The 26,631-nt window shown below is 38.9% G+C and overlaps 1 protein-coding gene across 1 annotated transcript in view; it reads right to left on the reverse strand.

Annotated features, from left to right (window-relative positions):
- Positions 1-1,355: 1,355 nt before the first annotated feature.
- The window catches only part of CDH6 (cadherin 6), a 51,562-nt gene continuing 26,286 nt past the window's right edge, over positions 1,356-26,631 (reverse strand). Inside the window, exons 5-11 of the mRNA XM_005423855.3 lie at positions 25,622-25,809; positions 24,026-24,279; positions 18,158-18,294; positions 13,567-13,688; positions 12,651-12,768; positions 12,312-12,563; positions 1,356-8,550 (exon numbers count right to left, since the gene is read on the reverse strand). Of these exons, the coding sequence (XP_005423912.1) occupies positions 8,060-8,550; positions 12,312-12,563; positions 12,651-12,768; positions 13,567-13,688; positions 18,158-18,294; positions 24,026-24,279; positions 25,622-25,809 (1,562 nt within the window). The 3' untranslated portion in view covers positions 1,356-8,059. The remainder of the gene's footprint in view (positions 8,551-12,311; positions 12,564-12,650; positions 12,769-13,566; positions 13,689-18,157; positions 18,295-24,025; positions 24,280-25,621; positions 25,810-26,631) is intronic.

Genomic DNA, 26,631 nt, shown 5'->3' on the forward strand with positions numbered 1-26,631 from the left:
GGGGTGGTAGTAATTTTACATAGATAAACCAGGCAAATTAATGTTGGAAAACCAAATACATCAAATACATTTTTTTCTGGCTGAAATGCTACCCTTTAGTTGAATTTTCTTTATGACTGAAGTGGTCTTTGATATAGTAAATCAAATGAGAAGACAAGAAATGTGACAGATTCCTCTTTCATGTAAATAAAAGTGGTTCTGCTCTCAGCACCTGTGAGAGTCTGGACCACCTTCAGCAGGTGGACAACCAGGATGTCTTCTGCTGTTACTGCCATTATTTAGAAGATGAAAAGCTCAATCTGATGTTTTGTGAATCCTGTAGGGCTGCTCTGATGCACAAAGGAACACAGATGGGGTCACTGCAGCCTCTCTGTGCTTGCACCTGCAAGTGTGTGTGTGTGTGTGTGTGTGTGTGTGCCTCTGTTGAAGGGAGTGGGTGGGCAGAAGATGCGTCCTCCTGTACAGTGCCATGCTTGGTTTCCCTGGTTTGGTGTTCAGACAATGAGGTAAATAAAAACTGTGCAGACTTCTATATTTATATCCTTGTGATCTCCTATTGTTTTTAAAAGCTGGGTTTTTTGGCCATTCATACAGAGGTTTTTTCCTGGAGCTTCACCAAAGATTGGCAGGTGGATATCTGGGCTAATTTCTCATCAGTTACAGAACTCAGTCCTTTCATAAACCCTATACGGGTTTCAGTGCTAAACTGTTTGATTTTGTGGTTCACTCTAATGCTTTTAATGAAATATTACTTTGTTGTGACCTTTCCCACTCTTTCTTTGTCCTTGTCCTTTAAAATATGATGGAATTTCTGGAGATATAGACAGCTCTTTTATTAAGGGAGTATTAAAATGAAGAATTTTCTCTGGAGGTTGTTCTTATGTAAAAAGATACTGCAAATGACATTTGGACTCTCCATAACTGCAATGAGACTAATTTTTTTTAATCTCACATGATGAAAGACAAATAACTGAACAGTGCTATTATAAATTATGTGATCTTTATATGCTTAAATAAAGGCATTTTGCACGCTTTACCTTGACAAAGCTTCTGCTGCCCTCCTGGGGAACCTTGGCTAGTCAAAATTTGGCTTGTGATCACAGACTAATATCCTCCTTGTGGATGATTCCTTCTGGAATTACACCACTCTTGGGAGGCCTCAATGATCACAGAATAGTGATCCTACTGCTTTTATAGCATGGTGCACACCAGACACTTAAGAATGGAATTTCAAAGACTGAGTCAATTTCGCCCTTTGTCTTAAAGTGATTGGAGAATCTTTCCAAAGGTTTATCTTTATGATAGTGTTGGAAATACATAACATAGATTGAGAAAATTAGAAAAAAAAAAAAAACCAAGTTAGAAAAATCAATTTATTAAGTAATATCATATAAATAACTTGTTACAAAAATCAATTTGCAAAAAGGCAAATTCACTCTGTCTGTGAGAAATTGTTGTTCAAATTGGTTTCTCATCAAATCCTTAAATTTCATCTCCCCCTGCCCTCCCCAACCCCAAAAAAAGAAGCCAGTACAGTGAACAGGAAATATAAGGGAGAGAGTGCACACTTTTCCACCTGACAAAAACAAATTGCCCATCCACGCTGCAGAAGGGATAATCATTCCAGCATGGGTCCCTCTGCAATACAGGGAAGTTCTAGGTATAAACCTCTTGGGTGACAAAATTGTCACCCACAAATGTCTCATTGCACTCTGCTGAGCAATGACAGATCCATCCAATGCTGAGGCTCCCTTGGCACAACCAGGGGATGATATCATGAGAGACTGTGTGGCTGGAGCATGCCAGCAAGTAAATCTTCCCAGGTGGAGGCATCATTTTCAATTTATGCTTGGAACTATTTTTAATTAAAAAAAAAATCAATACCAAAAAGCATTTATTTTAAAGGGTTTAAAAAAATCACAAATTGCAATAGGAGTTTGCCAGATTGATTTAGCTCAGTAACACAGTTAAGATGCACATAGCATTTATTATAAGGCTTTTCTTTAAAGTTTAATTTTTTCAAAGCAATGAAAGTAATCACAGAATTAAAACAGTACAGTGATTCTGAAGAGTTTTTTAGTGTCAAAATCCAGAACGATTTTGTGTTTGCAGTGTTTTTTCTTTGTTGTGTTCACCTGAATGCTTAATAGTTCTATAAGTTTTTATCTTTAATAAACACTAAAGTAATAGATCATAGAAAACTAAAAGCTTATAGAAAGTGTCTCCAAGTATATTTACATAAATAGTGCAGTCTCATAGGAAAAGTCAAAAGCCCATGGGAATGGAAAGGATTTCTCTGTATTCTGGACTTATGCCTTATTTGTCAAATCGACTTTGTGGTAGGAGAAGTTTTAAACATAGCAGCTCCTTTTTATTTTTTTTCTTTTTTTTTTTTCCTTTTAAAATTTATTTTTAAAGAAAGCCAAAGATACATGAAGAAAAAAGGATAAGGGCAGGTTCTGTAAAAACTCCTTTGAGATCCAGCAACTCTACACACAAGTGGCTTTTAAGTGCCATGGGCTTGCCTTGCATATAACTGACTACCTCCCCTCACCCCCCATGCAACTCACCTCCTGCTCTTCTTCCTGAAATGCTCAGTTCTCTGACACTGTACTTCCTACAACCCCAGCCACAGCTCTTAGATACCTACCGCTGAATTTTATGAACTCTTCAGGAAACCGTTTTAGTGTATGACAAACACAACTCTGGGCTCAAAAGTGTAATATTGCAAAATGACGGGCAGGATCAAGATTGTTTCAGTTGGCTTGAATAAAACTGCTGAGGGCAGAGACTGGTATTAAAGCATTCGAGTTCTGTGTTTTTCTCTCTTTCTGGAGCAATGCAAGAGTCTGTGGGCACTAAATATGCTTTTGTTCCTCTTTAAGTACAGAAACAATCTCTGAGAAAAGAACTCTTTCTAAAGACTGAACTGAAAGCAAAAAATATTGTGGCTTTGACATTTATTGGATGAGGCTGCTGTTTCAGAGGTGTAGATGGGTTGGAAAAATCCTGCCTTTCACAGCTTATGACATTTCATACTCACTGGAAGCAGCATAATGACTGTTACTTTGTCAGCTCTCATTTGATGAGGCAGCTCAGACTGCAGAGTTAATTGAAATGCAAATTTGCAGGGGATGGCAGCATCCATTTGGGACAGTGGTCTTCTGAAACACTTCAATGTTTCTCATAGCCAAAGGAAACATGGAGAGACCTTTCTAACAGATGGTGGCAGGTACAACTAACACAGTGGTGCTTGCAGAGAGTTGCCTGCTCAAAACCACTGTCAGGAATCACCCCACAGAAGACCATGAAGATAGTTCTGCTGCAGAAATTTAGCATGTGCCTTTCTTTCCAAGAGATCTACAGATTGGATGGAAACAGCCTGGATTTACATTGCTTGGTTTAAAAGAGAAGTCTTTCTCCCTATCCATGCAGATGTCTCTCTGGTGTGTCAGGAAACCTGAAAGTGTTAGAAATCCACTGCTGGTCCTGCTCAAAATGCATAATTCTGGTTTTCAAACTGCACATGTGCAGACAACATACATTTCTAAAGCCACTTCTCTCTGCTATATTTCTCTATGACTGTTCTGGGGTTTATGGCACTGCAGATATTAATTCTTTTGGTTTTGTAGGATTTTTTTGTTTGTTTGTTTTCATAACAGAGAAATGGAAAAGCTTTAACTTGTAATGTAGACTGCTACTTCCTAAAGTGGATTATTTGAAGGTTGCCTCTTCCATTCACATTTAACAGTAAAGAAACACCTGAAGCAAGACCAGACAAATATGTTTCTTAGGAAAAATTTAGAAAACATTTCTCTTGATACAGGTGATATATTCTTCTACTACCTATCTTTTCCAGCAGATATTTAACAGATATAACTGAAAAATACAAAGAATTTGGTTTTCTTGTGGTTACACACAAATCCATCTCTGTCAGGTTTGGAAACACATCTCAGACCTGTAATCCTGCTGGTAGAGCCTTGCGCAGAGCTCTCTGCAAGTCTTTGCCTCAGCTCCCTTCCAAGTACAGAGAGGAGAGATGTCCTCAAACAGCTGCACTGGAGGCACGGGCTGCTGTGTCTCCCTACACTGGTGCTGCTGTGGGATAGAACTGGGTTTAGCCTGAAGTAGTTCTCCTGGGGTAAAAACCACCCCAGCAAACACAAAACAAAAACAACTCCACCAGTTTTCTGGGTTAAAGTGACTCTCTTCGGAGTTGAGATGAAATAGTTACTGTAGAAACCTTATTCCATTTCAAGTGTAGAGATGTTATTGTTCTGCAGTTGCATGTCTGGCATAGCCTACCAGGTCCCTGTTTCATGTTGACTCCACTGAATTCCTTGGCATCTTTTAATATGCTTCCTGTTGTTAGGTCAGATGATTTCCCAAATTAAAAGCCAACTGCATTTTTATCTCTCTCCCTGGCTTAGCTAAACTGCCTAATAATATTTCTTCATCTGAAGTAGGTGGGGCTGTAAGAAGAGCAGGCATAAAACAGCCTTGAAAGCCACTTCATAGACCATAGTCCAACAACTGGTTATCTGCAAATGACAATTGTAGCACTGTGGGAAAGCATTGTTAAATACTCATTTCTATCATCTAGCACGGCACCATGCAACAAAGTGCAAAGAAATACTACTGCAAAGGTTTGTATTCACTGCAATATGGCACTTTCAATATTTAGAATGCAGTACTGATTTTATAAATTGCACTTTGTGGTACTGCCAAGCAAGAAGAAAAGAAAGAATTGAACTCTTCTTGCTGTTTGAGAGATGCTAAATCTGTTTAATTTGCAGGAAAAAAAAGTAGACCTTAAAACCTAGATGCATAAATAATAATTTGGATGCAAGTTTGCCTCAAATTTTCTTAGAAGAATGCATTTGCTATTCAGGCACCATATTCGTGGTGACATAACATAATTTTATATATATAATATATTTACATAACAGGCATGAGTAGCCACTCTCTATTATTTACTGTGTCACTCAATGGACAAGATAAAACCAGCTTTGAATTAAAAGGAAAAAAAAACCCAAACCAACCTAAAACTTGTGCTTGGACTGCTACTAACAATCACTAAATCACTGTACAAACAAAGGAAAATAGTTACAAGGAGTTCACTGGTCCTGCTGTCTCATTATCCCACCCAAGAAGTGACTAATGCAGGCTGCTAACTTGCAGAGTGGCCCAGCCCCTTCAGGGCACTGGGGCTGTCTTCAGCCAAGTGCCACCAACTCCCTCTTCCCAGTGAGCTGCAGGTGGCTTGCAGGGCTGAACAACATCACAGCCAGCTCTGCCATCCCCTCCACACCCCAATCTGTTTCCTTGAGGCTTAAGGAAGGGAAGGGATGGTTCACTGGCTAACTTTGGGCATCCAGATGGATTCTGAGCTTGGGGCTATTTGCTGGAGGCAACCCCAAAGTGAAGGGTGAGAGAGGGATGTGTTAGGAAGCCACTGGGGAGAGCCCCTGGAGGGATGTGCTGGCCCCACTGACACTGTGTGAGGGGAGCAGCCCAAAGTGAGGGACCTGGGGCAGATGGTGCTGAGCATCTGCTGCTCCTCCACACATCTGAAATCCATAAGGTCTCTCCTGTCTGCCAGAGCCAGCTTTTGAACAGATTGCTTCCTAGAAGTTCCAGTTTCAAGGAAGCCATGAGGAACCAGGCTTGTAGCATCTTAAATTACTTAGGGGCCCTGAAGAGGACATAATAAGGCTCTAGCCATGCCATTGCCATCATGATGGGTGCAGCAGCTCAGCACCCCACCAAGTGATGGAGTAGGGAACCATATTCTGTTGGACTTAAACATTCTGAGAGGCTTCCACCAGGGAGGCCTAGGGCTCTGGACCCTTGGAAACTCTGGGCCCCTCTGCTCTGAAAGCATCCAATCTATAGGGCATCTGCAAGGCATTAGCTGCTGTGCCCTACTCCTACAGGTGTGCAGTGCTCAAGGAGTCCTTTCCTGCCCAGCCAGGCCACAGCATGGATGGCTCATCTTCTTCACTCTGTGCTAGTCCACAAAATCTAAAATTCTGGTATTGTGGTTGTAAAAGTCTTATACTTGGGACGCTTACTGCTCTCTTTAACTCACAAGGAATAATGAATTTCAGGGATAAATTTTTAATTGCCCTTAGTTTTCTGTTTATTAACTTTTTTCTCATCTCTCTTTATTTCTGGAGTAAATTGGAGCTGTTTAATTTTCAAAATTATTCACTTAAAATTTGGGGGAGGAGGAAAATAGATCCATTCCTGTAATTCTAATATTAAATATTGTTTAATGAAATAAATTAGAATAGTTACACATGAGGTATTTTAAAAATAGTAATTCCTTCTTTCCTTGGCACAGTGCTATGGGCTGGTTCCCTACTTTGGGACACAGGGCAGCATTTAACTCCTGGAATGGGATATGCCCATGGCAGACACTTAGGGTTTTCTCCAGAGAGCCTCTCCTAGATGTCTGGGTTTGAAGAGCAGCCACTACATGTTTGAAAAACCAACTGAAATACTGAGTGGTGTGCAAGCTATAAAGAAAACTGTTTTGGCCCAAGATTATGGCAACTTCCCCCACTCCACACCTGGACAAAAGTTACTTAGCTTGGCGAACCAGATAAACACACACTGAGAAAATTATGCTTAAAATTTTACCTTCCATTGAAGTCTTTATCAACCCTTACTGAGTAGTTTATTTTAAAAAAATTAGTTATAATTATAAACCTCCCTTTCAGGCCACTGGAATGACCATTATTTGTTTGTTCAGGGCTTGAGTCTGGAAGAAAAAAAAAGAAACAACTAACAAAAAGCATGAAAAGTTACTTCCTCTGGCAGAATGCCAGTGTTTTCAATTTCTAAAGCATCTTCCAAATGTCTTACATAGTTCTTGCAACATCCTGATGAGGTAGGCATTATTTCCCCATTTTACAGATAGCAAAACCGGGCAGAGCGTCAGTCAGGAATCCACCCCGGACATCCAGGCAGAGAAGGTCAGGACAAAAAAAAAAAGCACTTTCCTCCTCTGCAGTTGCTCCTTTTGCCCCAGAGGGTTGCAGTCACCTTGAGGTCACTCCTCCCCACCTGCACATGAGAACAGGCAGGAGTAGCTGGGTATGAACACCCTGACTACAAGGTCTCCAGGACAGTGGCCATCACTGAACTGATGTGCAGGTAGAGGGCAACTGAGGAAGTGCAAGCAAAAGCCCAGTGATCTGTTCCTTCCTCCAAGTCATGACCTAATCTGGAGCTGGATTGGATGACTTCCCTGTATCACAAAGCAAGCCTGGGTTAAAATGAGGAAACCATCTAAGAATTATATATTGGGGCTACTGACCACACACACGTGCATACACACACATCTCTCCAGCAATGCTAGGTCCAAAGAATATATACAGAGCAGTCAATGAACTATATATATGTGTGTGTTAGTATGATTCAGTGCAATGGGGAAATGGTGAGCTCTAGAGAAACACTCAGGTTTAAATGACCATTAAGCCTCTCTACCCTCCTCATGAGTAAAATGCGTGCTTGATGTTCTTTTCTCAGCTTACTCTACTTGTATAATAAACCTTCATTCCATCACCACTACTTTTGACTATAATACATAGGGTAAACTAGGGTACCTCATTACATTCCACTGTGCAATACACAATCGACAGAGCAGTTGTCTGAGCTGAATAGTCTGAATACAAGTAAAAAGCAAGTGAGCTTAAACAGTAATATACTCCAATTTACAATATAAGCAGAACAAATAAAAATATTGCTCCCCATCTGATCCTTTTTTTTCCCCTCCACTACTGCTGTGCCTGTAAGATTGGCTTGGTAAACTGGATGCACTCAAAAAGAAGAATTTTGCCTCTTGGAAGCTCAAAAAATGATACTAGAGAAAGTTTACTGATGGCTAACCCACACAGACTGCAGTCATTAGACAATTCAAATGGGTAGAATAGAGAACCCTTTCAAACAGCTGTGGAGAAAAAGAAAGAAATAGCCACTTCACATATCCCAATGCTGTTTCTGGGAATGAGGAACAGAAAAAGAAGAGAAAAAAGAAAAACAAGACAACATATTAAGAGTCTTTGTCACTGTCCATTGAGCCATACATATCTGCCAGCTTTTTAAACCGAGGTCCCCAGTCACTGAGGTAATCGTAGTCCTGATCTCCGTCCGTAGTCACCGACTCCAAGGAGCTGAGTGACTCGGCCACAGAACCATTACCTTCGTACGCATAGGTTGCTAATGAGTCATATGGGGGTGCTGTTGGATCTGTATCATTTTCCTTTAACCTTTGGTTAATGAAATCTCTGACATCCGTGTTATCTCGCGTCGCTGCAGTCCGCCGCGGCAGAAAAAGAGTTTCTGGCACAATGTCTCTGCGTAATTTATTATCATCTATGGCTTCGGGATTCCTCAGCGTGCCAATATCAAACGCCTGGGTGTCTTCCTCTCCGCCACCTTCATCGTTATAACTGACAATGTTGTCTCTGATGTCTTCTTTGGAAATTATCAAAGGTTCTTTTTTCCGCTGCCGTCTCAGTGCTGCAAACAGCACCACAGTAACTGCAAACAAAAACAACAGCGAAAGAGAAAGGGAAAGAAGGTTAATCCCCAACTCCATTAAAGCCCAGAAGAAATGCTGCGCCTCTGCTTGAGCTTGAAGTTTGAGAAGATGTTTTGAAAAACCGAAAATCTGCACATCAGATTTTCAAGCTGTGCTTGGTCTGCCTGTGAGTTCCTTGGGAAATGAAATGGCATGGATGCACAGAAGAAAGGAGATCTCAAGCTTGTAGTAAGCCAAGCAGAGTGTCTTTTTGCTGGTAAGCGCTTTGTTACCCAAAGACATATCCTAATTTTGTCACCTTGAGAACAGAACTAGTTTCATGACAGCCGGGAAGGAGGAAACGCCTTCTCCAGAATAAGTAGCATCAGATGTTATATATGTTGAACCCCTTGGACAATATGCAACTTCTGCTATGGATGAGGATGGCATCTACTGATGTTAGCAAAGCAGAATTTCAAGATAAGTAAATCCATGCTTCTCTGGGAAAAAAGCTTGGGATATGGAACAGATTTTCAGTCAGCACAAAGTCTGAGTTTTATTAACTTCCCTGCAATGTTTTTACAGTGTACATCACCTTGAAAACTATACAAATTAAATAATGGACTGGTGCGATATGATAAAAGTATTTTTTAATCTGACAAAGGCAGATTTCTAGAAGATATTTTATGCCCTTCATTTTAAAGTGTGTGTTTGCATACACATATTTTTAATTTATTTGGAGGGAAGGAATTCTTTCCATGATCCTGATGCAAATTTTAATGTTTTTACTCAATAATGATTTTCAGTAGTGACAGAGAAATGGGCACAGAGCGTGGAAATGGATATGGTCAACCCTTTCTTGTAGAAGCTAGTTTCAGATTTCTTAGCTGTATTCTACATTAAGATGTAAATGGCTGAATATTGACAAATGAACAGTAGCAAGAAGCAGGGATGTATTTCTGCTGTCAGTGTTGCTTTGGTAGTCTGAGGTCTGCAGTGCCCAGCATTTCAGCTCTGCAGTGCAAACTCCAAGGAAGGACACATCTTGCTGTCTTTACAGTTTTTTCATAGCAAAGCAAAGCAGAAATGCCTAAACTCATTGATGTGAGATGATAAGGTGGATCACAATGATCCTTCATGTCAGCTTTGTTTCTAAAATGGCGTGTGAGTCAAGCACAGTAACTGTTAAACATTTTTTTTTCCAGTCCTTTCCTCAGTTGCAACCTTTTAAGTCCAACATCAAGGACTAAGGGTGTCCCCAGCCCAAAATTTTATTCCATTGAACCTTATAATTCTTAGTTTCCTTTGACAGACAAATTCTGGTGAATTTTTTCTTTTGGTCAGGGACGGTGGTTGTTTTTTGTTTCTTTTTGTTTGTTTATTTTGGTTGGATTTTTGGTGTGGTTTTGTTTTTTGGGTGGTTTTTTTTTTTTTTGTTTTATGTGATTGCTTGGTTTTTTTAATATTGAGTTTCCCTGCAGGACTGCTTAGAGCAAAATGCTGCCTGTAAGTGTGCCCAAGCATCTTGTAGATTGACTACAGAAAGTCACCATAAAGACAGGATAAAGTAGGAAATGCTGTGTTTTACCACAGGAATACTGTGAATAAGGAAGAACATCTGCAAATATGAAAGGAAATGTATGGGGAAGTTGAAGGATTAGGAGAGGTGGTTTAGATTGCATTAGGACCTCAGCCTAATGATGAGAATTTACTTATGGTGTCAGAGAAGGGTCCTAGTTTGAGTGAGGCTTCTTCATGCTGCTGTGCAAACATGCAGTGAGAGATGACTGTCTTCCTCAAGAACAAAAAGCCATGGCACTGTATGGAAGGACTGGTGAAAGGTGTGTACGAAAGAAGACAGATATCTGGAGAACATTTTGGGAACTTGAAAAACACAATATTAGTTTGGAATGGGCTTCTGGAACAGAGACTGGTAGAATGGTCTGAGAAAGCAAAGAATGATAGATTTTACATCAAAGAGTTGCTGAAGTATCACATTACAAAAACAGTGTTACACAGAACATGCAAGGATGAGACTGATAAATACATCACATGTCTGATACGTGGATTTTACTGCTTTGTGCTGAACTTGCAGGAGAAAGACCCCATCATAAGCTACGTGTTGAAGTACATCGCCTTTATTTGCATGTCTGTGTTCAGCAGTATCTGAAACCTCCTGATAAGATGATAAACTCACTCAAATTGCATATAAACCTAGCAATTTACAGGCACTTTTTGTTGCTGCTAAACTTTGAGTTGTGGTTCAGGTCTGCCCAGAGTATTGTTTTTCACTCAGTAGTGGTTGCACATTCAAACCCTGCAACCAACCTGAAAATAGAAAATTATATAGCTGAGTTAATTGAAAATCTGCTTATGGTGCATGGTGGCATGAGCAGTAATTGACATAAAGTGCTGCTTAGCACACAGAATCAATTATTTTCGATTGACATAAAACAGGAAATCGTTTAATGTCAGATTGATATTAATGAGCACAGTTGTACTAACGAGTGCAAGACTACCTGCAGCATTACATTACTTTTCTGGTAAGGAACTTAATACAAAGTGAGCTCAGCCCTTAGGGGCAATGATACCATGTTTTGAAAAATGAATTTAATGGTGAATTAAAGATCAGATTGTTATTGTGGGAATCTTTTCTGAAAATGGGATAGAGCTTATTTGAGCAAGCCATGACTACATTGTTAGAGTCTGAGAATCACAACCTCATCTTAGACTCATTATTGGAGAAGGAAATTTTGTTAAAAAAAAAGATCAGGATGACTCTGCAGTGCTGAGAAGCATGCCCAAGGAAGATAGGAGTATGGTAAAAAAAGTAGAATCATAAAGGAAACATTTTGTCCCCTGCATGACCCTACTGCTGTAAAATTGGTCTGACTCCCTCCTTTTCTCCTAAGATCCTAATGAAATCTCCCAGATAACAGCCTACGTTGTACTGTACAGTTGTCCCCAGATGAACAGGTACAGATAATGGCCGAGTGACCAACTATCTCTGTTTGCAGTACAGGTATGTGAGAGATGTTGCAAACTGTCCAAATATAAATATAAATATAAATATATATACATATATAAATAAATAAAGTTGAACACCTATAAGTGCCATAGCCAGAGCCCTCTGCACATCCTCCACACTCAGGGTCCAACCTCTTTCTAATGGTGGCTGAAATGGAGGACCCTGCAGCTTTTGAGAGAGTCCCTCAGTATCATTCAGCATCCTTTTCCAAAAGGAAAAAAAAAAAGAGACTTTTTTCTCCTCAGTTTAGAAATGGAAAGTTAATTTTTCAAAACTAAGTTATCTGCTCTCTTTCTATGGGCAACAGAAAGGGATGGACACCTGCAGAGGGTTATGAGTAATGTGTCTGGTCCTCCTCAGATATCAATAAAGGATGGCATGGGATGGGATGGGACGGGACGGGATGGGATGGGATGGGACGGGATGGGATGGGATGGGATGGGATGGGATGGGATGGGATGGGATGGGATGGGATGGGATGGATGTCTCTCTACAGATGTCTCTTTCCATTGAACAGAGTGCAGAGCCCAGCTGTCTCCTCTCCCTCATATATTGCTAACTTTTAGATAACTGGTTAGATTGGTTGTGCCCTATACACCCCATCTGTAGCAGCCCTCAAAAGAAGAAATACAATAACATATGTACAGGATAAGACAATGATGTCTTTACTTTTCCTTTGTCCTTGCCTTGGAATAATCATTACAGCAATGCAAAATGACCATGAAAGGAACAAAATGTCCCTGAGCTACTTACCAAGTAATATAATGATGCAGAGAAGAATGGCAATGAGAGCCCCAGTGCTAAGACCAGTAGGATGAATCAAGGCTTCTGCATTACAGGACAGCATCTTTCCTCGATGGTCACAAGCACACACTCGAATGGTTACTGTTTCAGTACTGCTCTGGATGGGGTAATCATTGTCTGATATTACCACTGGCAGGAAGTAGGTACTTGTTTCATGCCGGTTATATCTGGTTTTTCGAGTGAAAATCCCTGCTGTGTTGTCTGGAAACACAAAGCATGCATTAAATCTTCATCTGAAGACTGAAAGCAAGGATAAGATAATAAAGAAAAGTCTTCCTAGAAATTCACCTCTGTTGTCCTGTAGTGTAAAGTTTGAGCTGCTGGCTGCCTCGGGAGCTAAGGAGAATGAAAACTGATGTCCATTGTAAGAGTCATCTTTATCAACAGCACTTAATGTTTGTATCAGCTGAAACAATAAGAACAAAATTATCTCCTAAGTCAGTGAACTTTATATTTATTTACGTACTCTAAAAACAACTGTAAAAGCAATCTTTTTATTAATTTTTTTATTCTGCTTCAAGGCAGATGATGTTGCTATGGTGAGCTCAAGAAAAGTCATCCATATGCTGCTGATGCTGTTTGGGGTCACCATACTATTATATCCTATACCATCAGGGAGTGACATAATGACTTTGAAAGCTGGCAGGAAAATCACGTGGATTTCACCAGAAGGCTTGGGTTAACGCCACTGCAGATGGGTAGGAAACCTTTGCACGTGACATGGAACAGGGATGAAAGGTGAGAGAGTCCAAGCTGAATTTATATTTATCTACCCAAATTTCATGTCACAGAATTGTTTAGCTGAATCTTCCAAATCATCTGCAACTTTGAGCTACTTCCCAATAGGAGTGGTAGACTGAGAGCTATCTAGCAGGATATAGTTGTATCACAGACAGGACCTGTAACATTTACAGACATGAAATTGTTTTTGAAGGAGACAGTGGAGGTGCCTGAATAAAGCAAAGGATGAAAGAAAGAAAATAAATCAGGGGTAACAAGGTGTAGTACAGAAAATAACATTCAAAAACATACCATCATGTCAGCTGGAAGAATACTGAGTGAAATCAGATAATGTGCAGTCACTGTTTAATTTTGCAATTAAGTTTGATGCAATGCAAAGTACACCGCTTGATGAGGTAATGCAAGAGTAGCAGCAAAACTCATTTAATTTGGAATATTTTCTGAGTACGAGCAGGCAACACACCTGTTCTGCCTTTGCATTTTCGCAGACGAAGGTCTCGTAAAACATGGCAAACTCCGGAGCGTTGTCATTTACATCCAAGACCTTAATGAACACGGGGACACGGCTGCTTTGTTTGGGGTTGTCTGAAATGACAAAACCAGAATGGAGACTTCATTTAGCCCAGTTACTGACTCAGTGCAGTGGAAGAAAAGGACAGACTTGGTGGCTCAATTCTTCTCACTCAGAGCACTTCGCTTACATTCTGTTGATTTCTGGTGAGTGTGTTATGGGATAAATGCAGTATCATTACTCTAATTCTGTGTAAATATAGAGTTATGATGGAGTAGGAGTCCAGGATTTATAAATTCCTTTGATCATTCCAAGTGTGATTATGAATGTATGTGTGATATACGTAAATATAATACTGGAACTAAATTAAATCTATTTATTAGCCTGACTGATACTGTTTGGTGGCAGTGAAGTATCTAGAACGTATTCCCTTCCTTAGGTCTCTAACAGGAAGAGTCATGCGGATGAGATTGAGTGTGTTTTTTCTTCTCCACTTGTTAAATATGATACTCTGGGCCCTACAAATCTTGTGGCACAGTTCCTTAAGCTACCATGATTATCATTATTTTATCAAAATAATACAATAACTGCATCTGTGATCACAGATGCTTTCTAACCTGTTGTGAATTGTTTTGTCTGATGTTCTAGAGTAAATACTAAAGTGTATCAGCTGAAAAACATAAACTCTATACAGAATCTGCAGACCCCCCCACGTAAACAATCTTTTTTTAACCTATAAGGACTGCATAGTGCCAAGAGACTGAAATTGACAAAGATATTCCTGAGCACAGAATATTAGCGAAAATACTGCCATCTTTCTGGATAAAAATAAAAACATCTGGAAGCACACCATACTGTATAGACCATTCATTTTCCTGTTGGGAGGAGACAGGCTTAAGTCAAAATGATATACAGAATAAGGAAAAAAAGCAGTGGCAGTAACCTTGCCTAGGGCCATGCATGGTGAAATAGGCAAGATTCCGAGGCAAAAAGTCACACCACAACAACCACTGACTCCTAAAATGTACAAGATCTGGTCCCAAAGAAATTTGTCATCACTAATTGAAAGAAATCCAAGAGACACTGCCATTGATCTGTCTCCTTTGTGCTGCATATCACAAAATATCCACCTAGGATTATGTGGGTATGGGAATGTGAGAGAGAGAAATAGGAGGAAAAGAGTGTGATTGAGATAATTTATTTTAAAATAAATACCTTCCCCTCTCCTACATGAGGGTTCATACTGAATTTCCTATGTTGATCTCCTACCCACATTAATATGGTTTATCAATGCATTCTAACCTATCATTCAAGTGAAAAAACAATGCCATAAAATATAGCAGATCTAAGACTCTATATTCTTCCAGAAGCATTCATTATAGTAGCTTGCTGGTTTTATTATTATATTTATTCATTATAGCAGCTTCTATTTATTCATTATAGTAGCTTGTTGACTTTAATAAAAGTCCTATTAATGTGTTTATCATCCTTTCACAAATGTGAAAATGCCTTCTCCAAAATTGGCATTGCTTATTTGTATTACAGAGCTCAGTCATTTGGACAAAATATTGTGCTTTAAGGCTCCACAGTCCCATTGAAGTTAATATGATTCCATTAGGCATAAACCTCTTTCTAATATCAGCCATTGGGCTAAATTCATTCGATGTATAAAATAACAGTTTATGTATAATATGGAGTGAGCTGAATTCTTTGCTAAAATACATCAATAAAAGAGTTGAATTTTTATAACAGGAAGAAATCAAAGGCATTCATTTGAAGTCACAGGACTATTGGCAAGACTATTTTGTAGGGCACACTTTGCAAACAAATACATTCAAATATATTGACAAACACGTTTCTTTTCCTCTAAAGAAGGAGAATTGTTTTGTTTCCTGCTTTTTAAACCTAAACATACATATTTTCATTTTACTTCTAGGTGCTTAAGGTTCTCACAATTTAAAATCATACTGTAATAAACAGAAGCTTGATATAAACTCTAGGCTCTATGAACATATTCCTCTTCTCTGATTTAATGGAAATCTATATACATCTTCAAGTCTTTTTTTTTTTTTTATATTTTGTGTTATCATCTTTCAAATTATTTGTGCAAATTAATTAATGTAGGCTCATTTGTTAGCATTATCCCTTAATTACTGCTGGGCTCTATTTCCATAGACTGAACAAAGTGCTTAAATCTAGTTCTTTGCATAGAGATATGTTTTCTGCTGAGCCAGCAATAAAACTGTTACAGAGGTGTTTTTTTTCCAGAATACAGCCTCATAGTCCTGCCAATGTTTGACTTACCCATAGGTGTTAAGTAGCAAATATTTAAAAACGCTCTGGGAATTGTCTTTGGTAAATCAGCTGTAATTCTGCAGCTGTGGCTCACTAGCCCTGTGTCCCCCGTTTTGCTGTCTGGCTGTGGCAGATGTACTGACCTGGGATTTCACCAACTATTTATGTGCAGCAGTCACAGCATGATTGATTCTCTGGGCTGCTGAGCAATTGCAGCTCATACTGGTGAAAAAGGAGAACATTTGGAACTGGAGCAATCTACACTTACTGACAATTCTAGACAAAGGCAAAACAACTTCTGTATTTTTTTATAACTGTAAAATCAAATCAAGAGCAGTCATCACTGAAAGGTGTTTCTCTTTATGACTTTATAATTATTTTTTTCCTATATCAAAGGGAGCACCCACCCATTTGAAGGCATATCATGCCTGTAACCTGACTAGATATTTTTTTCGATTACTTCGGTGAAATATACTTGGAGCTTGATGAGATAATGTCACTGAGAAGAATAAGTGATTCTATGGAATTTAGTGGAATGGGACTTTAAGTAGCCTTGCTAGAAATTTCTGGGTTTGCCAGGAACAATAAGCAGTGGTACTTTCCAGTCTAGCCTCTTGAGACTAAAGTTAGTGAAGTGCCTTGGATCATAAAAGTACATTTCAACAACAAAAAAAATTGCCTTTGGAAGACATAGTTATTCCTAGTTATTCCAAATTTTGTCTAGGCTTAGTAAAGCACACCCTGGGAAGCAGGTTTGCTGCAGCCTGAAAGGATTCAGACTAAAGAAGAATGGCAATTAAGACAGAAACCTGTGTCAGACACAAGAGGTTAAGTTGAGAAGGTTTGGTGCAGTAGAAGGTCTGTGCTTAGGGGAGGAAGCAAGAAACCAAATGAGTACTTCCTATCGAGGCTAAGCTGGTTTTTGGACAGTTTTCTATACTGCATGTTATTTCAGCCCAGCTGAAGTCAATGCAAGTGTTCTTGCTATTGTCAATGCTAAATGTTCTTACTATTCTTTCCTTTTTAGGTATTTATTTTTCCCTTCTGCTCTACCCAGGAGCTGCCTATAGTGTACAATTTTTGACCCTAGAACCCACCTTCAAGAACTTAACAGAAACACAGCTGTGTGACTAACATTCAGTGTTTGGTGTGCTGAAACCCCATACCTAGCATTAAAAGGTGCAAACTTTAATGAGAGGGAGAAAATTATTAATGTCCTGTCATTCCTATAAGCTCATACCCACAACTTCTTCATACAACCCCATTTGCTTGCTTCAGTAACATTGTTTTACATTGGTTTTCAGTTTTAAAGAAGACTTACACAATAAAGAAAGTAATTTTGAGCTTTTTACACTCTTCTCACTGTTGAGCAGGTAATCGAGCCATATACACATACAAAAAAGAAAGTAGAGCTTACATTGTCTCAGAAAAATCAAAAGCTTTATAGCCTCTGGGTTGCAGAGAGGCATTGTAACAGTCACAGAACAGTCACAGACACAGAACAGTCACTGGTGTTTATATTAAACTTATCTACCATTCCACCATAAACATAGGCACTGTGACTCTGCAAAAGCAAACAGAATTGCATTCCCTGATATTTGAGCATGTGATGTACTTATAGATAATGTAGTAAAACAAAGTGGATTGTTTATTAGGGCCATCTCGAACATATGTCCTTATCTTAGACCCCTGGCATTTCGACTCCTAAAATCAGCATATCTAGTGTTACCACGAGATTAATACTTTGGAACAATCCTAAACTAAGTGACAGACTGATTTGTAGGCGCAGCTTGTAATTTCTAAAGATGCACACAAAGTTAAAAATGGAGATGCATAAAATGATTTAGACCTGGGCACCCAGCTCAACCAAGACACTTTAGCCTTATTTGAAAACATCCAGCCTGAATGAGACTGAATTCAGCCAAGGAATGCAGTTTGGCTTTAAATCACCTCTTTTGCTGCATACCAGTTTCAGAATTCAATGACCACGTTCAAAATGTAAAGGGGCTATAATGATCAGAGAACACAGAACTGTCACCTTTTCTCCCTGTTCCGTTACCTCTTCATGAACTGTGTCCCTAATAAACACAAAACTGCAGATGACCTCTTGCAGAGTTACTGCTTCTTCATTAGTATTGAGTGGGCTATCCATAAACCTGACACGTGCCCAGCTGCGCTTTCCACACACTCAGCTAGAAGGCTAAATTCATTACATCAGGGACAGGAGTCATATTTAGGTTTAACTTACTGATCTCTGCTGCTATTACTGTAATGTTGTGCCACAGCAGCGTTTCCCGGTCAAGGGGTTTGGAAGTGAATATCGAACCATTTCCTGAATTGATGTTGAATACTCTGTCCATATCAGTGTGACGATCTACAGAGTACCTGCAAATACAGAGACAGGGGTTAGAGGAATGCTTTTTCTTTTAATTTCTATGTTCTAAAACCATTTTCTAAGACTAGACATCAAGCAGCTAGTAAATGGGGTTTCCTTTTGTTTTCAGCACAGGCTTCAGAGTCTTTATGTATTCACACAAAGAGCTACTTCTGAGCTGCTGGATAATGACACATTGGAGGTTTGATTTAGAAGGTGGAGTATTGTCACTGAATAAATGAATTGCTGTGGAATTTACATACCTCTGAGAATCATCAAAGCTTTGTTTTTAGTGAATAATGTGAAGTCTGTGCCCTGAAAGATACGAAGTTTATTTTAAGGCTGAGTTGGCTTTTCCTTTATAAAACCTTCTTTTTATGGATTGATATCTCAACTGTTCCAAATAATTTCTGATACAAAATGTGACAGCTGGGGTGCATTTGTACTTTTCACTTCTCAGCATTTAAAAAGGTTGCCCTCCCAAACCAAGTCAGCACAGAACAGAGATTCATTATTCCACATATCACAAAAAGGTTTGTTGTAACTCATTAAAACTAACATTCTCAGCCCTGCTTGATGGTATCTATATGTGAAAAGGAATGCTAACAAGCTCTGGATGAGCTCAGAGTCTAAATACAGATTCAAAATTTCGATCTGATCTTTTGCTTTTTCAGCTGAACTAAATCCAAGTTTAAAAGTAGAACTCTCCAATTCCTGGGAGAGAGCACTACCACCTTGATCCAAATGCTGTGACTTGGTTTCATCTCTCCTGAAGGGAAAATTCTTGCATAAATTATGGAGGGTTTTGACAGAAATATGCCTCTGATGTTGCCAAAGCAAGAATGCAATTGCATTATTCTGCTCTTGTTTCCAGCCCAACTGTGTGCTCATGTACAATGCAGGACAGATCCTTTGGAAGCCCAGTGTGCTCCCTTGGTCTCCTTGCACGCCACATCAATGGAGACAAGGCAGCTACTGCTGTCCAGTGTGTCCACACAAGGGTAAAGACAACAGCTGAGCTGGTAAGCAGTCAGATGAAAACTGGGCCAGGGAATGGCTGGCAGAGTTCATTGCCACCACAGAATTCAGGGGAAGGCAGAGGCTGAAGAAGAATTTCTCTCCCCTCCTCTGCCCTAGAAGCAGCTGCAGGACAGCTTCTCCATTCTGCACAGATTTCCTAGTGCCTGTGCAGTGTCTCTTAAATTCTGAGAAACACCTTGCATGAAAGAAGGAATAGAAGAAACTAGTTGAAATGTGGTTATGCCAAAATTTTAAATTGAACTAACTTGTTAATTGTCTTGTAACTTTATTCTTTGCAAATAAAATGTGGGATATAATGCCTACAGCAAATTAGACTTATTAGGTCATATTCCAAGATAAGAATTTAAGTGAAGCCTACCTCTCTAAACAAAACAATGGCAAGTATTACTTATTTGCACTAAACTGTTTTTCTTTTTCCATGATAATTCCCAGGGAAGCACTCAAATGACCTTCAAAGGTACTAGCACAAAAAGCTAACATATTTTGGCAGGACTTGCATGGGCACACTTTCTTAATTCTTCAGGAGTTCAGATTTAGTTTTCATTCATTGCTGTCACTTCACTGACAGCTAACTGCAATTTTGGCTGCAGGAAGTGAGCTGTGGTGTCACTAACTTAGTTCCTTTATGTAGCAGTGTGATGTTACCATCACGTTTGAAAAGTGCTGCTTTGTGTAAATCTAAACAGCACGTGTCAAATTGTTGACTTGGCTGAAATGCTTAATGGGAATAAGTTTATACAAACTGGTCTGACTCTTTTATATCTTGACTAAGTATTTGATATGGTAATCATTTCATTTTAACTTTTATTCATTTGGGCTTTTGTATAATATTATGTTCGTGTCTTGTGAATTCAATTATTTTCAAATATTCTGTAGCTCATTTCCACACCTTTCAGCTGAAATACTTTGGTATTTCCATTTTGCAGTTAAATCTAGATTCTGTATTCTTCTTTGAAACGAAATATCAGGATTCTCCACAGTTTAGCTGTTCCAGCTAACTGTAATACTATGTTTCAAACTCTTATTCAGCAAGACATTTAAATAAGCAACTAGCTTTAGGCATGAGCTGTCTGTTCATTGGGGGTTTTTGCTTCAATTTTACTTTCACTCCAGCTTCGTATTTTGAATGCACTTAAAATATCTTACTGTCTTAGCACATTTTAATGCTTGGTATATTGCAATCACTATCTTTGAAAGATTTGCCAAATTCAGTCTGTGGTACAGTATCTGGAAGAAAAAAAAAGGTTCTGGACTTTTTCTAAGATTATCAGGGCTGTAACATTGAGGGCTTCTTCTTCTTCAAGATATTAAGGATTTTAAAGTACAAGTATTTGTAAAGCCATATGTATATTCAGTCATTTGTAAAGTGGAAACTCAAACTCATAAAAAAAAAAACCCAGCAGAGACGGTTTCTTAATGGAATGTTAATTTTATTTCTTCATATCCCAAAGAAAATACATACAAGGTCAGTGCATTTAAAGTATATTCCAATTATACCATTAAATCTGCTCTAGAAGGATGATTTTAATAAGCTAGACTGTCACTTCTGTTTCTCAGTTTGCATAATCCAGTCTCTTTTGATCAAGGATTTTTAATTATCTTGAATTGGTGCTGATTCTGACTTCTGGATCACAACCTAGTAAGAATTAAGTAGACAACATCAAACTAATTTTTACATTTATTTAATGAAATTACGGGTGTGTATTTGTCAGACTTCAGGACTTCATCTCTTTCAAGCTCTGAGGAATTGACAAGCTAGGAAGTTAAAAAGTATCTACGCAGACTCCAGTCTCTCCTTGTACGCAACAGGAAGAAGGGAAGGGTAAAAGAGAGAATCTAACACATGCAAATATGTTGTCAGTAAAATACACAAACAAAATTTAGCCTTACATTTGTTTGCAGATCATTCTCATCTGGGGTACTTTAGTAAATCAAATCACAGCAGGAAGACAGTTCCAGTGACTGATGAACTTCATTATGCCTCTGAGGAGTTACTATAGCAAAAAAACTCAGCTAGCAATTTAAAAAGATCTGATGTACAATACAGCAGTGCCAGTTTCAGCATTGGTTTTTTTTTTTCATCAGTATGCAGAGGTTCATATTATTTATGTGTAGATCAAACACAAGTAGAATGCAAAACTTTTTTTATAACACCTCTGGACCATAGAGTGCTACTCAGGAGCAACTTAATGTTACTATACTTGGACACATATTCAAATACAGCCAAACATGTACTGGTGTATTTTTGTATTTTCTCAATGTCATATCAGAGCAAAACTTACTTAGAAGACTTAGACTGATGCAATTTAGCTCTGCCAATACACAGGTCACAAATGGTTCTGCAGCCTTACAACCAGGGCAGATATCCGCTTCATGTTTTGCTATTGCTTCATTGTCTTCTGATGCTCAGCAGCTTGCTGTCTAATGCAACCACAAGTCAGGAAGATTTGTGGGTCAGGAAGGGATGTGTGTGTGAATTTTTCATAATGCATTTTCATAATGATATTGTGAAGGTTTCCTTTAATGGAAGATCAAAGGGGCTTTCATCTAACGGAGTTAGGGCTCAGTTTGTTTAAGAAGAGAAATCTTCACTCGAATAAAGGAGAAAATGGAAGGTTTTCATTGTAATATCAAGTGTCTAAAGATTTTATTTTTAACTGTCAAGAAAAATTGACAAGCAAGTGACAAGTCATATATATACAGTCTAATTGCATCTTCCCCGAAGCTCAGAGTGAAAATCGGATTTAGCATCTCTATTGCGTGATAGAAAAAAAAAATTACCCTGTCAAAAAGATGCAGACTCAACCCATGCCCCTAAATTCTAGCAGATACCCAAGATATTAGCACCATGAAATTACATTTATTGCAAGTTAACATCTCTCAGGCTACTGCTCTCTGCTGATTTCCTTTCTTTCTTACTGATTTTCATGTTTTTTCTTGCTATGTTTATTTCTATTACTCTAACCTCTTTCTGATTTTTTTCTTCTCCTTGCACTTGGCTGTTGCATGCTATTAAGGTAAAAAGTAGACAAGCTTTCTGCTGCACTGCATCAGTTTTGACACTTCTGCTAAATTTTGCTCAATAACTATCTGATACTAAAATATGCAAAGTACTTACACAGTATTAAAGAAGTGCCCTTTTAAAGTTAGATAAGTTTTAGCACACACATTCAATTAATAGCAAAGAGCCGGTAGGCAGTACTCAACAATGAACAGCATAGTCCCTAACCACTGTAAATCACTTATAATTAGGAGTTTGTGCTGGTGTGAAATGCAAATGGTTGTAGTTATCACCACAGGGAAGGAGGGAAGCACTCCCCTTACTCTCTGGTGCCATTAGATATAAAAAAGCAGGTTCCTATGAAGACTGCAAGGGAACTGGGTGTCACCCCAATCAATTTTTCATCTTCATGCTAGCATGCCCATGCCCATGAAAATGTGCTACAGAAGATGTTCATTCTGTCCTGCGGCTTCACCAAAGTCAGAAAAACATTATGCTGCTCTTAAAGTGACTATGCTCTGTTGGCCCAGAATGCCAGAGAATTGCTGCATGCCATGTTAGAAATTTAAGAAAACTTTAATTAAAGTTAGAAGGCTTAGTCTTGAAGAAGAATTCATGTATAGGTCATGCTATGCAAACTGAAGATAGTTTCTGCCAGAAACATTTTAGATTTAGCTTGTTCACTAGGAAATTAACATTAAAATATTTACTGCTCTCACAAGATAAGCTAAGAGCTTAAAACTTACTCATTACTGTAAAAAATCTTGATGAAAGATAACTGTTTGCACAAGTGTAAAGTATTGATGGACTAGATTTTTATTACACCTGCACTGTTCTATTTTGATCAAAGGCTACTATTGAATTTCCAAGGTGCCCAACTCAGAAACCTCCTGAAAATTGACCTGGATTTAATACTGCTGCACTTTTTGATTCCTCCTCTTGCTGCCTTGTCAGTAGAAATGAACTTTAATTAAAGAACACAAATATTTAAAACTTCTTTAATACTCTATCCAGTATGACTTAAGTACTCCAGTATGCACTGAAACAATACACAATTCACAAAAAGAAGACTTAGGTATAGCTACTCCAGCCTCAACATTTCCTCCACTTCCTCTAAGAACAGTTTATTGATTCATAGCAAGTTTAATTTATGAAGCTCATGAGACTGACTCTTATCTTACAAGCCTTGCACTGATACAAGTGAGATCAGAGCCTGGGTGTGCACATGAGCTGATTTTGAGGCATTTCTACTTGTGATTTAGAAAAGATGGATGTGGCCCCTGTTAAGCAGGTCTGGACAGAAGACAGAAGAAGAAAAGGCTGTTGGATCACCCCCCTGTCATATAGCCAAGAGGATGCACTGCATTGCACTGGAAAATATTAAAGGTGGAAGGAAAACACTAAGATTTTCTCAGTGGTCTCTTTGCAGTAAATTATTTCATGGTAGAAATAACCATATTCATTAGTTACTAAAGAGATTAGGATATAATTCAAGATGCAAAGGCCATACAAACACATTCACACATACTTAAATATGTTCAAGCATGACAGATCATTTACCATGTACAATATCCCATATTCAAGCATGCCCTACAATTCACATTGTTACAAGTGAGGATTTTTTTGTGTGTGCTGACATGATAAAAGCAAAATCAAGGCTGTAAAGAATTTACAGGCAAGTTGAAGTAGTATATGCTTACTTGACAGGATTCTTGGCAGCATCTGGATCCTGAGCAGTTACTGTTCCTATTACACTGTTTAATGGAACATCTTCTTTCACTTCCATTATGTATGCTGGTCTGCTGAACATGGGGGGTTCATCGACATCCTCCACCTGAATTCTGACTGTAGCTGAGTCCTTGAATGGCCCCAGGTACAGGAATCGGGGGTCCACATGAGTGTTGGTAGCTTCCACTTTGAGAATATACAAGTTTTTGCTTTCGAAATCCAGTGCCTGGGAAGGTAAAAAAAAAAGTTTAGGAAGTCTGTAGAGATTGCTGTGATTCTCAGCCAGATGAGCAGGATGAATAGTGGGAAGTCATGGAGAGGCCTGTGCTAGATAACAGGAGCCTGAACTGGAATGAAAATGCCAGCAGAAAAGGAGAACGGGCTGTATGCCCAGATAATACATTAGGAAGAAAACCACTTTTTTCAAGGAATTCTATGCCTGGAACTTCTAAACGTCAAGCAGTTTTCTCATACAGCTTTAACTCCTCATGCCGGTTATTCTGTCATTTTTGGCATTTTGATGATTTATTATCTATTTCCTGCCCATAGGCACCACACAGTAAAGGAGGGAAGATTTTCTAGGTGTTGCTTGTTTAGACACTGGCATTCCATCACAGAAATGAAACACTGTGGCATCTAGTGTCTGGATATGCAGGACAACTCACAAAACCAAACATGATTTTATGATAGGCCATGACTATAGCACACACCCTTAAAACTACAAAGAAGCAGCGTTTAGAGACTCTTTGTTACTACTTGGAGAAATGTGGGGACAGAGTAGTCACCCTGTTTTTCCATTACATTGTAGAAAATTCACAGCTTCTGTCAGCAACAGACAGAAATACAAACAGAGTTAGACTGATATCATAATCAGACCCTGGAAGGCATCTCCTAAAAAACAAGTAATGACAGGTGTCGTACTGATATCAACAAGCAAGTGCATGTTTGGAAAATCTACACAATGTCTATCTAGTGATGAGTGAACTTGAATTGATGAAGGATGATATCTGTAACCTTATCAAGTTTGCCTGATAACCCACTGTAAACAATATTTCTCAAACCTTTTCTGACAACCAATGTGCAACCTAGTAGATGATGTCCACTGTGATCTCGCAAGGCACTGATTTTTTTTTTTCTAAAGCAAAAGCATGCTGATAGATGTATTAAATTTTACAAAATGTGAGTCAAAAGAAATTTGTCTATGTACTTTAATATATTATAGCTGCTGAATCAACACCCTCTTATAAGGAAGAATAGGCAATGTGATACTAATTATTTCTGTGGTCTTAACACAGTATCTTCTACTAAGTGAGCAAAACCTGTAAGCATCATAGGGAGAAAATCACAGTTGGATGGTGGTGGAGCTTCCTTGAGTTTTTCTGAGTATATTCAGGCTGCAGAATTTTTTCCCAGTTGTACCCCACACCTTAGGTAATTTACTCTCTCAGGTCCTCCAAAGTTTGTGCATTGCTTCAGTAAAGAAGGTATAAGAGGAAGGATACCAATTGCTTGTATAAAAGAAACTTTACATACGTAGAGGCTGGGATGAAGTGCGTCAAGATGGGTACCTTTTTCACGGTTATAATTCCTTCCTGTGTGTCCTTGTCTGTGGTAATTCCAAACATGTCGTATCCATCCCCCTCAGTGATGCTGTACTCAATCTCTGCATTTTCATCCACGTCAGCATCATTAGCTTTTATCCTGCCAACTGGGGAGTCGAGCGGCGTCGACTCAGGAGCTCTGAACTGGTACGTGCCTACAGCAGACAGACAGGGAAATCTGGTTAGTCTCAAGGTGCTTTGGACACCACCCCTCAGCCCACTGTCCACGCTGGGAGTGTGCAGGTGAGTTAGGAAGTCACTGAGTCTTCCTGGGCCAAAAGCCTTCAGCTTCTGCCGTACTTCCATGGGGGTAAAAGTTACTTATTTTTCAACCTGTTTGCTCATATGGAGGATGGGCATTTTGCTTTGCTATAAACATGTAACTTTAGCAACAGAGGTCCCTTTCTGGGTGCTCTCAGGGTCTCTGTTGGATGTATCAGAAATGTGTATGAAAAATGTCTTGAGGCCAAAGGGCAAATATTAAGAATTGTCAGAAGCTAGTACAGCTTAGTATCACTAAAACTGAATCCAGCTCAAATACCCATTAAAAATGTACTACATTGAATTTTTGTCAGAGAAAAACTGCTTTTGGAATGTTGACATTATGAAGCTGTATCTTTGCTTTTTACATTGAAGACACTCATGTCCAGAGATGTATAATTAACTCATGGGGTGCAAAGTGTTATACTTCTTCTTAAGTTGCTCTAATTTAAATGGAAACTCTTTGCCCACAGCTAAGAACAGACTTTGAACCTAAATGACAAGTTGCTTCCAATAACTTTCCCAGTGACTTAACTGCCAAAGCTCACTGATTTGTCTGATAGTATCTGCAATTATTTCCTGTAACAGCTGCTCTTGACTTTGACACACACTGACACTGCAATACACACACATCATACAGAGAGCAGTGGTTAGACAAAGTAAAAAAGGAAAAAAAAATAGAGAGAGAAAGAAGGAAGTAAAGAGAGAGGGAAAGA

Source organism: Geospiza fortis, unplaced genomic scaffold, assembly GCF_000277835.1.
Source record: "Geospiza fortis unplaced genomic scaffold, GeoFor_1.0 scaffold58, whole genome shotgun sequence".
Taxonomy (NCBI): domain Eukaryota; kingdom Metazoa; phylum Chordata; class Aves; order Passeriformes; family Thraupidae; genus Geospiza; species Geospiza fortis.